The 13,901-nt window shown below is 31.9% G+C and overlaps 1 protein-coding gene and 1 pseudogene across 2 annotated transcripts; both read right to left on the bottom strand.

The window, feature by feature from the left end:
• Positions 1–2,140: 2,140 nt before the first annotated feature.
• LOC111290410 (putative myosin-binding protein 5) lies at positions 2,141–7,250 on the bottom strand. Its single transcript, XM_089768345.1, has 7 exons — positions 7,074–7,250; positions 6,384–6,445; positions 4,325–5,991; positions 3,326–4,216; positions 3,105–3,217; positions 2,767–2,834; positions 2,141–2,461 (listed from the first exon to the last, which is right to left on the bottom strand). The coding sequence occupies exons 3-6, from the start codon at positions 5,025–5,027 to the stop codon at positions 2,823–2,825; spliced, it is 1,719 nt and encodes a 572-aa protein (XP_089624471.1). The 5' UTR covers positions 5,028–5,991; positions 6,384–6,445; positions 7,074–7,250; the 3' UTR covers positions 2,141–2,461; positions 2,767–2,822.
• Positions 6,063–13,880, bottom strand: LOC111290263 (polynucleotide 5'-hydroxyl-kinase NOL9-like; annotated as a pseudogene). Its single transcript, XR_016346656.1, has 16 exons — positions 13,833–13,880; positions 12,841–12,938; positions 11,905–12,003; positions 11,536–11,764; positions 11,352–11,468; positions 10,953–10,970; positions 10,236–10,316; positions 9,979–10,061; positions 9,728–9,786; positions 9,536–9,569; positions 9,221–9,404; positions 8,869–9,052; positions 8,137–8,317; positions 7,653–7,752; positions 7,410–7,444; positions 6,063–6,445 (listed from the first exon to the last, which is right to left on the bottom strand). The product of XR_016346656.1 is annotated as a polynucleotide 5'-hydroxyl-kinase NOL9-like (transcript).
• Between the last annotated feature and the right edge of the window lie 21 nt (positions 13,881–13,901).

The raw sequence follows: 13,901 nt of genomic DNA, 5'->3' as shown, positions 1-13,901 counted from the left end.
AAAATTATACTTATTAATTTATTAAATTCAATTATTGAATACAAATAAAAAAAAATTAGACTCAAAGCAAATCACGCACATATTGCTAGTATTTATAAATTGTTACCCATGATGATGTGCAGGCATCCCAAGAATATTATTTTTTGGTGTCTTTTTGTAGAAAACAATAAATAATCTCTCATTAGAGGACAATTATATTAAATGAATTTAATGTCATTGTTCACATATTAGGTCTGGTTTGATTCTTATTGAAGCATTTAGAAAATCTTGAATGCAAAGTCAATAATCATGTGGTACATTTGTAGAATATTATAAAAGTGTTTAATGCAAGTAGATATGATAATTTATGTATTAATATCATGTAAAATAATAAAAATTTATATATTTATATTACATTTATATAAAAATTATATGTTATAATTCGTATCGACAAAAAAAATATAATTTTTTTTAATTTTTATTAAACTCATTTTTTTTATTAAAATTTTAATATTTTGTTACTTTCGTGTATTTTTTTTATATTTTTTTTATTGTATAGTGTTTTGAATTATTTGGTCTAATCAGTATCAATTTTTTTGTCATATCTACTCACTATAAATTTTTTTGCAAAATTTATTAAATAAAAGAAAGATGAAAAGAAAGAAAAAAAGTCGGAAATGAAACATGGATATCTTAATTAGCTCTCTTTTATCATAAAATTAAACTAAAAATACTAAAAGTGAAAAAATGGTAAAAAAAGTAAAAGAAAAAAAGTTAATAAAAGTTGCTAATTGACATATGAGTTTAAAATATAATTAATTAAATTAAGATAAAACTTTTTATTAATGAAATAATATATATGCATAAAATTAACTAAAAAATAAAATATATATTTTATATATACTTCAAAATGAATTGGAATAAAGGCTGTAAACATGCTTCTTAAAAAACTAAAAAAAAAAAAAAAGAAAGAAAAAGAAAAAAAATTCAAATTCAAATTAAAAAATTATGTTAATATCAAATTTTAAAAAAATTATCAAATTTTAAAAAATAACTAAAAAATATATCTTCAATAATAATATCAAATGAGTCAAATATTAAAAAACATTTGAAAATATTTATCAAATAAAAAGGGAAAATTTGTTAATAGAAAATTTTGAAAAGCAAAAGCGAAAAAAAAAAAATCAAATTATTTGGCACATGACATATTTTTTGTATCAATTGAGTTATTAAAAAAAATGAGACCTAAAAAATCATTTATTAAATATATAAAAAAATAAAAAAATACATATTTTTTTTATCAAGTTGGTCTAAAAAAAATTAATTTATTTTTTATAAAAATAAAAAATTAATATCAAGTGGTCCAAATTAAAAAAAATAAAAATTTTATTAAATATAAAATAAAAAAAAACATGTGACCACAAACACTAAAAATTAAAAAAAAATAAAGATAAAACGAGTCCCGCAAAAAATATAATTAAAAAGTAGGCAATACATAAAAAATATTATGAATTATAAAAAATAAAAAAATGCGAATTTCATAGAAAAATTGTGGACATCATTGAAGTAAAAACATTATATATAAAATATAAAAAATAAAAAACTTTAAAAAAGTAAATCCCACCAAAAAAATTCCATTAAAAATAAAATTTTTTATAATAAATATTTTAAAAAATAAAATATAAAAAGTTTTTAAAAATTACCTAATTGGAAAAAAAAAAGGGTCCCACCAATAGAAAGCAGTGGGCCCCACTCTAAAAAGTAATTTTATAATAAAATATATTAACAAAATTAAACAAAATAAAAAGTAAAATATATAAAAGAAAAAAAATTAACCAAAAAAAAAAAAAAAACCTTAAGTAAAATCCTAAAAAAGAAAGCCTGAGCTTACGGTACCCTTTCCAAACTACAGCGTTTATATTATAAATTTGTTTTTAGTTTCAAATTTTAATTCTTAAAAATCTCAACTATTAAAAATAAAAAGGAAATGCATTGTATTGACATAGAACATGCAATTTCTTAAAACATAGGAGAAAGAGATTAGCTTTCGAAAGTTATAAAAATCTTTGTCTATCCAATATTTTCGAGCAAACTGTAACAATCACAAATCTCTTTTTGTATAAAATAATCAAACGAAAAGTAAAGAGAAAACCAGAAAAAAAAAAATGGAAAGAAACTATTACCAATCGAGTTACACAGCACTGAAATTGTGGGAAGACACTTTAATTTTTGTCTTCCCTGATCTCATCGCCAACAATCTTATAGAAGCGCTAATTGTTCTTGAAGGTTGAAAAACAATATGCAAAGTGAGTTGATATATTCAAAGCACTATATAAAGTCTATAACCATATTCTTTTTCTCTAGCATTTGCCTACCGCTAGTTTCATTTTTGAACTAAAATCTCAGATGACCGATTCCTTCACACGTCAAATGGTTGCTTGCCAGCTGCCAAGTCGCTGCAAAGTTCAAATTGCTGCTAGTCCTGCAAAATCATCGGCCAGAACTAGTGCTTTGATTAGACTCTATGTATTGCAACTTAAGCAAATAGTAGTACTTTTTTTTTTAGATTGTAGCAATGAGATAACACTTTGGATAACAAGGCATTAACCACAACTAACAGTCCCTTTGAAAGCTCGATTGAAGGTGAAATTTTTATTATTTTATGATTAGACCTTTAAAGTTATGTTCGGATAAGCTATGTGATGCAGTGGGATTTTTCACTGCGAGGCCCGATGCAAAGATTAACTAAGTCACCATGTAATAAGTGATAGAAAATAGACTTCTTACCTTTGTAGAAAGGACCAAAAAAGAAGAGCTCCAAAAGCTTCAAAACGAGCAAGAATCTAACATGCATCCTAACAAGAAAAGGAATAAAAAAGAAAATGTGTTAGCAATTAGTAACTCAAGAAAAACATGAAACCAAGTGGTATCTGTTAAGTTTTTATGTATTCCCTTAATTGTCATGTCATCAATGGCCTGATAGAAGTTATTGGAAGCATAAACATTTACTAGTTGGAAGATAATTATGCATCTCTGCTTTCAGAATCAGGCATTGTTACAATGTGTTGAAGCTTTTGTATATTCTGAGAAATTTCTGTTAATAGTTGTTCTCCATTGCTGCTTACTTCATCGGTAAGATCAGAAACATGTTTCAGGAGTCCATCATCAGCTGCAAGGGCCTCAATCTTCTCGTGAATATGGGACAATTCACTCTTTAGGACTGCTTTACTTCCATTTCCTGGAACAGTGCAGAGACAATTGATCTTGAATGATTTCAATGAAGATGGAAAAGCGTGACCGTACATGAAAGTCAAGTACTATATTTGTGTCTTTGTAGGCATATTACCTGTCTCTTCTTCCATGAAGTCATCATTTTCAGTACTAGACTTTGAGGAAACACCCCCACCATCTGATAAAATCTGCGGTTTCTTCTCTAGATTTTTCAACCTGCCTAATTGACGGGCTCTTTGAGAGACTTTCTTTGGTTTGTCAATGGCTTCCCCTCCGACCTCATCTTGCATTGAATTAGCCTGATTATGATTCTGTGCTTCTTCACCAGTATTGGACCCTTCATTAAGGCTATGAGTAGGGCTGGTACAATCAGCTCTCCCATTGGTGGATGAGTAAGATGGTGGTTTCAAGATTTGATAGCCCTCGTCACTCTCATCTCCTTGAACTTCAAAATCAACTTCCTTTAAGCATCCATAATTTTGTCTATAAGCCTCAAGTTCAGCCTCTAAATCCTTAAGTTCTTCCTCTCTCTTGGCCAGCAAATTATTCATCTCTTGTAGGGCTTCTTGGTCATATTCTGCCTGCTCCTCCATCATTCTCTGGTATTGTAAGGCCTCCATCTGAACAGCTGCCTTCTCAGCTTGCAACCTGGTGATCATGGCCATTGCATTGTTAGCTGCAACAGCAGATGCACTTCTTTCTTCATCCAGTTCCATGTACAAAGCCATCAGTGACTTGCGATCCATACGAACTTGTCTCTTCAAATGATGCAAAATATCACCTTCTACCTCATTTGGCACTTGCCCCTCTCCAGATTCTGAAGCAAATTCTGTTTTCTCAAGCGGTGATTTCCTTGATATTCTTGTCCACCTAGGACTGTTTGTTGCTGAATCTGACAGTGAGATTCCAAAAAACTTGTTTCCCCTGATAAAGTTAGGGCTTTTATCTTCATCATCAGCATCCATCAGCAATGGTGCTGCTGTAGCGGCCTTGGCATCTTCCATGACTGTAGAAACATCCATAACCAAAGTCAGTAGTGTGAAAAACAACAAAGCAAAATGAAAATAAATGCTAGTTTAAGCTTTAAACTACTATGAATTTTCAAGGATTATACCTCTTGAGCGATCATTATGCTCGTAAGCCTCTGATTCATACGAGTTGTGCTTGAGCTCCGTATATTTGATGTGTGACAAATCCAAATTTCGACTGGATGGAGCCCTGGGAGATGGAGCAGGAGCAAGGAATGACAGGGAAGAATTCTTCCCTTTTGAATAGGAGGATTTCACCTTCAATGACCGGCCACAACATGAACACAGATGATCATTGCTCTTCTCAATAACTACTTCTTCATCCTTTTTACCAGCAGGCAATGACAGATGAACTTCATGATCTTCATCAACAAACAGTTCAATATCCTTGTGTAAGATCCCCAGAAGTGACTTGTAAGTATCACAATCAGATTCTTTCTCGGTTGCAAAGGAGAGAAGACAGCTTTCACACATGTTTCTTATGTCAGAAAGCTTCTTGTGAGAATGACAGAATGCAAGAGATGAAACATTCTTCTTATGATGGTTACATATGGAATCATTGTAATAGAAATCAGCATTTCTACGGGCAAGGACATGATCAATCCTCGTGCAAAGCAAGCAAGGGATAGGCAACTCAAAGAACTTGGCAAATTCGTTTGCAAAAAAGGCAAGAAACCCGTCAATGAACAGAACAAATATAATCATCCATTCAAGCACTGCATAAATAAAAAACTTTGGGACTATTCCAAGTTCTTGTTCCACAAACTGCTTAAATGATCGTTTTGCCATCTCTTAAAATGTTAAAAATACAAAGAAACAAAAGCCAAAAGCTTAGCCTTAGCCTTATCTGAAGATCACACTAAATGTGCTTAAAGAATGGTGAGATGGAAGATCATGACCCGGGTGACATTTAGCAGACCAAGATCATGACCTCTCTCTCTCTCTTGTCTGTGTACGAGGAAGGAGAGGAGAGAGATGCAAATGAAGGTTATGCTCAGTTTAAGGATTCAATATTTGGGTGGTGAATTTCCTTTTGGCTATAAATGAGAGAGTGTTTCTGAGAAAATTGAGGTCCTTAGGACAACCTTGGACCTGAAAAAACGGTTTATCATGTACTTTCCAAAAAATTGTACCATTGCTAAAAGTAGAACACATTGCTTTTTAGGCTGTTCGATACATTTAGTGTGGGATCACACAGAGGGATGTAAATCAACAATTAATGCTAAAAAGGGTAAGAATTTTGGATAGGTAGAAATTTATGGGAAATACGTAAGTATATATTAGTAACTTATCTATCTTAATAAGTAGCATTGTTTATACTATAAATAAATATACCCGTAAATGAAAAATAGACATGTGACAAAATAAATGTTAGTTGGCATATTTATTAGATGACCCGACGATTAAATTGTCCAATCGTCCATACGTATGTGGCCATGGTTGATTCATCTTCAACTTACAATGCTTTGGACCTAATATTAATTTTTTGGAATGGAGACAAAGTCGAGGTTACGGCCACTTATCACAACCAATTTGTGACTGATTCTCATGTTGTATGTTGGTTTTATAACGTGTTTCAGTGGGTGTAAAAGAAAGTCAAATCATGAGAGAATGTGGTTGATCTTGTTGACTTCAAGAACTGGTTCGAATGGTCTTCCAAGGTTTTTATGTCTGGATTTTATGATCACCTGCATTGCTGATAGCTCTCACTTTCTGACATCTCCAGTAAACATGTTTCAATAACTCCATTGATCTGCAAGACCATTAAACACTGCTTTAAACCAACAGCACGAACTATACCTGCTGTACAAGGGAAGAAAAATTCATAAACCAGCTTTGCATGCTGATATCTTATTCAAAAAACCACTGCCTCCTTATGGCATGGCTTATTTTTTGGCATCAATAAGAAGACTAACTTTCCATAGAAGAGATGTATGTGTTTGACATTTAAGTATTCTGTGGTATTGATTGGCATACTTTTGAAAAGCCAAAAAAAATACAATCAAATCCAAAATACAGAATACTAGTGTCATAAACTGGCAACTTGCTTCCGATGACAACTCTTTATAAGGAAGCTTGGAATATTAATTAGTTGAACACCAATAAAAGATATTTGATGAATATGATTCATCAGGTTAGGAAAACCTATCCAGTTAGCTTGTAGGCAAAACATTTGAAGAGAAATAAGGTGATCTGCATCCTTTGACCTGTAAAATTACAAATAAATATATAATCAATTGTCTAGATAAGAACCGAAATCGTAATAGTTAAAGATAACGTGATAAAGTGTGTTATCTAAGAAATTGGGACAACTTGGAAATTCCAATCAACTACCAACTTTATTGTCCAAAGTATTGTAAGCCAAGGCACTAGGAAATAACGTAAAAGCTTAATATTTTGATGACAATATCGTGCAAAAGGATGTACATACTTCATAGATATCTAAAACTAGTTAGTTGAGTTTAGGATGTGGAGATAAGTCAAGATGCCCAAAAAGGGAGGTATTAGCAGTGATAAGGACTGCGCACTAGCAAGACACAACCCAATTCAGCAGGACTGCTTCCCATAGAAGTTTGGAGTTTGAATAATTTTATTCCCCTTTTAGTACCAATCAAGTGTATGTCTCTCTCTCCCACACTCCCATCCCCATTATTCCTCCCCATCTTTTTGTTATAAGAACCATGCATCCTATATACTCTGATTTACGTAACCATTCCAGCCAGTCTATCTGGCTAACTCACCCCCCAAAAGGGGGGAAAAGTGGGGTTCCCATGAGAAGACATAGCAAATACAGTTTGGCCTTCACAGATATTGCAGTTTTAGGTTCAACTTAACTGCAACAAACAAGTAGGAATTTGAATAAACCCCTGCAGGAAGAGATTGACCTTCTCCAGAAAGCTCTGTGGAACAGGAGTGATCACATAAAGCTAAACTTTGAATGTGTCAATTCCCCTCACAATTCCTGGTTCCTAAAGGCATCAAGTAAGAACCAATAGAAAAATTTAAGTTACTTCCATACTATTTTTCTGTCCTTCCAACAAGGGTGGGGTTCATGCTAATATTCATCCTAGCTAAACCCCGCGGATCTTATTCAGCTAGTCCGTCTGCCGATCTATCCTTGCAGAATGCTTTTCTCTTTTCTAGTTTAAAAATAGCAATCAGTAATCATACTTGAGGAGATTTCTTTGCAGCAACAATGATTTTATCTGCAAGTGCCACAAAACCAACAATAATTTGTTGATGGCTTTTTGGTAATAAAGTATGAATTTATATAGTTAGACTTCTCTACTTTTTCCAACAAAATGAATGGAAATTTGAAGAACTGAAAGACTAAGCAAAGCAATATCACAAAGATAAAGTTAATGATGATTGAGCAAATCAACTGAGGCAGTGTAACCCTGAGTCCTGACCTACCTAGACCAACACACCAGGGTAAATTTTCAGACTCCTCTGAACTAACTGCCAAGCCAACATTAGTTGCATTCGAACTGTAGTACATTTCAGTGCTTGGGACCTGGAATTAAGGACAAAAGCCAGTATACAAAGGGGCTTATTAGTAATGAATCATTTTTAGTTTTTACAATCCGAAAGTAAGAGAGATGCTACAAAAGGTTTATATTTTCTGTGCGATCATCACTAAGTTCTTCCTTCTTAAAATTGTGCAATGAAAGGAATTAATAGAGAAATGGTTGGTCCTGTTTGTTGAAATACATAATAAATACATAAAGCTTCCGAAACAGCATCAAAGCATTTTTCCGGGGCAAATGAAGTATTGTGAAGAAATGGAGTCAAACAGGGCCAGGCACATAATATGACCAATATAGAAAGAAAGGCTTAATTTGTTATTCTGGATAGAAATTTTATTGCAAAAATACATATATATATAATGCTATCTAACCTGGCAGTGAAGATGCCTAATTTTGATACTTGATATTGGAACTTCATAAGGAGAATGAGAAGCCAGTGCATATGCAAGCTCTTTGATTGTAGTAATAGGCTTGTCACAAGGAAAGCACTGCCTGAAATAAGCCATAATCCGTAAATCCCGCAGAAGGCGAGCATCCTTCTGTACTAGCAATCTACATAAAGAGAAATTCATGTAAGATGTAGGAAAGCAAAGCCACATCTCCCGAGAATTATCATGTTTTCAGACAAATATGCACAACTTATTAAAAGAACAGAACATATGAAAGAGACAAACCTTGAATCACTGATTCACCATCAATAAGAATCCTAAAAAATTATTCAAATTAGGAATCTAGCATAACTCAGAAGCATAACAAGATATTATCAAGCAGCCAGACAAATGGCATTAAAATTCATATTAAAGTAATTTAGCACTTGCATTGGGCACCACTGTTACAATTAACATCTCAATCACATACAAGTATAAATAAAATAAACCAACTTGGCATAAATAAACAACAGACTAGTATGATATACAAATTATTTAATGTTAATATCATGCACAAAGGCCAAACTATGTGAAACCAGCACCCAAAATTATTTAAGTAAATTACATTGTGATATAATTCTAGAGCGAAGGGGGCAAATTAAAGAAAACTATTCAACTTACTAAGATTCAAGATTTCAAATTTGTAAGTTAACATAAAGTTGGCAACAAACTTACGATCTATTAAAGGAGTTCTGGCAAGCTGAGTTGATCTCTATGATATTAACCATCCCGTCACAATCACCATCCAACCAGAATGTCCCACCTGGCAGATTCTTACTCGCCGCAGATATGTTTATCTTAACCACATGAGAAGGAGAAATATATTTCATCATATCCACCAATATCTCGCAACCAATACCTGACAAATAAAAGAAATTAAAACATTAACGTCATAGTTGTAGTGAAATACATGATATTTGTACAAAAAATTAGATATCTGAAACAAGGCATCAAAGAACAACTGTTAATAACAACAAGTAGTAAAGAAACAAGGGAATTAGTCAATTGGATGAAGATCATAGCATACCTTTCACCCAGCCAAGGGTATTGACAAGAAGGGGCAATTCAATCCTACCAGGGCTTTCACTCTTGTCAAACATGCAGTATTCCTTTTGACAACAATCGTGTAGGGTAAATATATATTTCACATATATATTTCAAGTATGCCGATGGATCCCTTTTTTGAAGAAACATCCCCAAAGGAAAAACACCTTTAAGAAAATCGAACTTAAAAATTTTAGTGCTCATTACAAACAATAACAATAGATCTTGAGTTCGATTCTTGAAATACTCAGTCCTCAACATAAACCAAAGTTAACAGAATAGGTTGAAAGACATGAACCCCTCAGGTGTCTTCAAACATGGAATTGCCAAATCTATTACGGCCAAAAATTATAGAAAGCCCCTAGTCAGTAGACAAAAACCAAGTTGATTAACCCAGGGAGGAAATTTTGAGGATATGAAGAAAAGACAAGATCTTAATAAAGCCTAATACGTGGGGTTAGTTTGCCAACAACTTTAAGGGACAGGAAACCTGGAGCAGTGAACTCAGGTTGACCAAAATCTGTGTCCAAATAAGCTACTTTTCCATACCTGCAAACAACATACCGACCAGATGATCATAATGAAGATAATTCTCTTAAAAAAAAAAGAGAAGAAAAACCATGCATTCGTTTCATAAAGGAACACCATTTAATGCCTATTTCACAGGTAATTGCTAGAAACCCCGGCTCGGATTTTTTCCACCATTAACAAAACACAACAGCAAAGAAAGCCTTTTTTCACCTCCATGATAACAGCTTGAACAAGTCCAATAAATTCCTTTCCTTTATTTCCTCGGTCCAGAAACTACGTCTACAATCAGCCCTCTACATACAAATAAAAAATGAAATAAAATTTGGGGCAGACCCATTAGCCATCCAGCAAAGACACCACAAAAGAAAAGTATTTAAGCTAATATCAACACATTCTTAAAGACTTAGACATAAATCCATTTCACTACGAATAATGAAAACAAATAAAAAAAAAAAAAGAAAGAAAACCCAATGTTTGTAGTTGAACTTCAAGGTTCCAACATCGAAGCATTGTGGGGAAAACCGACCAAAAAAAAAAACCCCTCTAATCTAACTCTCACTCCTACAATGTTTCTTCCTTTTTTTGCTTTTATTTGTTATGTCATTTGAGTTCTTTCACTCTCTGAGTTTTGAATTTCTCTGTGTCGCAGACGAAGCGGCAATGGCATGAATATATAGGAAACGAAAGCGTGAGTAATTTGTTCCCGCGTTGTAACTTGAATCGGAGTTGATAAAAATTTAAAAATGTAAATTATGAAAACGAAAAGGAAAAGTGAGATAACTGTGTTTTTTTGTTTTTTTGTTTTTTTTTTTTTTCTCAACGAATTGTTTTAAAAGTAACTAAAAGGCTGCAAAGTTCCAACCGACAGGTCAATCTGTTTATGAGTTCTTGTATGGCCTTTAAAATCTTGGAAACAAGTTTTAATCCGGTCTGGTCTGATCCATGGGCCGAGCAGACTGGATTATATTTTTAAAATATTGAAAAATTTTATTTTTTTAATTAATATTTTATATATCTTTAAAATTAAATTTAAATAATAAATAAAATATTTATTCATTAAGATTTTATTTAAATGCGCTTGAGCTCTAAAACTCATATTTAAAACTCAATTTGAGTTAGGCTAAATCCGGATGTAGAGCGAATAATTGGACCCTCAATTTAGTTTTCAAGCAGGTCAGAAACACCTGAGTGTGAGGAAAACACTACAACAAAATACACATTCGTGTTGAATCAACCAACGTGCGATTTTAGTTAAGTCCTGTTTAGATTTTATTGTAGTTTTTGTGTAATACAATTAAATTTATCACATCATCAATTAAATTTAAATATCAATTTTAATAAAATCAAATCAATATAAATTTTTTATTATAATTTTTAATTTCATGATGCATTCAAATTAAGTGTAACTCACCTACTTAAAATATCTTCTGTTAGCCCAAATTAAACATCATGTAAGTGAAAAGAACCAAGTGAAATTGAAAATTCGTCACCTTTAAGACCATTAACTACTATCATCATCTTTTCCTTTCTTTTCCGCTCTCATTCCCCTTCCATCAGTTTATTAATAACAATATCTTCATCACCTGAAAACCCAAGGAATTTTCCAACTTCTCCAATCTTGGCAGCTTCATCTTGTTGAAGACACATAAATAGCAAGGGCCCAAATTTGTTTTCACAACACAGTAACCAACATGCCAAGGCTATAGCCAGTTTTACATGTCACAACAATGCAAATAAGTAACCAGTATGCCAAAACAGAGAACAAACCCTAGAGGGTCTCCATTTCCTTGAAATAAGAATGCAATTAACCATTTGAAAGCACCATTCAAAACTGCTTATCACACTGCGCCAAAGAAACACAATATCATGATGGGGTAAAAGGAAAAAAGGGAAATATTGATGCAGTTGACCCAAATTATTTTTGTATAAAGAGAACGCAATCGAACACAATATCATAAGGTGGCTGCATTCAACATATATCACATGCACACACTTTCTTATGCATAGAATAAAGTAGAAGAGAAAATCAACATAAATAGATACAGATCAGTATCATTCCATCTAGTATAATGGATAGTCATAAAATGGGAAAACCAAAACAACCAAGAATATGGGTGAAAAGATGGACGTCCCTACCTAACCATGCACTCTATTAGTTTGGCAGCCTTTTCACTCAATGATTTTGAGTCCTCAACATTCAATTGGATTCGAGATGCATGTCCCCATAGATACGAACTATTCATGAAAAATTGTAATCAAAATATAATTCAGTTATTTTGGGAGAACACTTCTCACCATTGTGACAAGACTCTAAAATACAAACTTCACCTTTTTACAAGTTATCTAATTAATCATTCTTGATTTGAATAGATAAAAAATTCTTATGATCACGTTTCTTGTTTCTTATGAATGATGAATTTGAAATTAGGCCAATTAACCACCTGTTTGTCATAGTGCCTTATGCCAACTTAAGTATTCAAGTGGCTCTCCTTGGTGGAACATCAGTTTCGTTCCAAGCTTAATATTTGTACAATCTTAGGCATCAGAGTTAGGATGGCATCTGATTTTAAAAATGTTTCCTAGACACAATCGGTCAGGTTCAAATATAAAGCAAGAAGATTTTTATATTTACAGGGGATTGTTGGAACCTTGAAAGTGTGTGCTTTTGGTGGGTTAGGATATCGGATATACACTTGTAAAAAATGGCTTTGGCTCCAAACTTGGTTATATCCTAAGTTGCTATGAATTCTGGAAGTTACTTCACCACTTTAGATAGAAGCTTCTGGTAATTGAAATGCTTCAATATTGCAACATTTTTTTTTTTCAATCTTTACCCAACTAAAATTCTATATGGCTGTGAGTTGGTAGAATGATAGTTTCGATTGTCCTCTTAGCTGTGCCAGAATACGTTCATGTGATGTGAGATTTTGGTTGGTGGAAGCCTAAATTTTTGAAAATGATATTTAGGATGACAACAATGCCGCTTGAGAGCAACTGTTTAGGAAATGAATAGCAAATAGTAACACAAGTCAATTCTGAAATCACAAGCTATTACTACTACTGAAGGTTTACATGTTACTACAATGAAAATAAGTAACCAGTATGGCAAAACAGAGAATAACAGTTTTATATGTTACTACGGCATTCCAAAACAGGGAATAAACTTTAGTCTGGAAAAAATAAGAAACAATAGAAAAGAATATAAAGAAATTTCTAGGTCAGGTTATGCTATTGGTGTAAACTGATCTGATCGACGGCAATGGCAGGCGCAACAAACTGGTTTGATCGACGGGATGGCTGGTGCAACATCGACAGACGTCAAAGATGGAACAAACAATCGATCAAACCGAGAAGGGAGGAAGAACGGAAAATAGGAGAAGTGAGAAGGGAAGAATGGAAAGGAAATGTCAGCAAAACCGAGAAGGAAAAAAGAGAGGGAAAAACTTAAGAATTTGAGATAAAAGATAAAATAAAAAAAACTGAATTTTATTTATTAATTTAGCTACACTCTTTATTTTTTTATTGCATCTAAATAAATTTTTAACTTTTATTTTTTATCCAAATAAATTTTTAAAATTTAATTTGTATTTAAATAAATTAATAAATTTTAATAAAATTAATTTTTATATAAAATAGAAATTTATTTGGATATAATTCAAAAAATAAAAATGTATTTGAATTAAATAAAAATATAGAGTTTACTTCATTAAAATGATTAAAATAAAAAAATTTTAAATATTTTTACTGAAAGAAAAATAATAAGAGTAGGTTTGATAGATAAAAATAAAAGTTTATATTTGATACATTATTAATGTATAAATTTTATATATTATTCATAAATTAAATAATATCATTTTGTTAATTAATAAATATCAATTTATAAAATAAATATATAAAAATTAATATTTTTAAAATTTTTTTTAATTTACTTTATTATTTATAAATAATATATAAAATTTATATAAATAATGCATCAAATATAAAATTTTAAAAATAAACATTAAAATAAAAAATAAAATAGTTTCTTTATGAAAAAATGAAATAAAAAAAAAAAAGCATCCAACAATATTCCCATCATCAACGGGACCCAAATCAGAAATTCCAAGACCCATTAATCATCGTTCACGTGTCTA

This window comes from Durio zibethinus, chromosome 11 (genome assembly GCF_047325235.1).
Source record: "Durio zibethinus cultivar Kanyao isolate XHJ-2024 chromosome 11, ASM4732523v1, whole genome shotgun sequence".
In the NCBI taxonomy this organism is placed as follows: domain Eukaryota; kingdom Viridiplantae; phylum Streptophyta; class Magnoliopsida; order Malvales; family Malvaceae; genus Durio; species Durio zibethinus.
The sequence above is the reverse complement of the archived record's forward strand: the minus strand, read 5'-3'. Positions and strand labels throughout refer to the sequence as shown.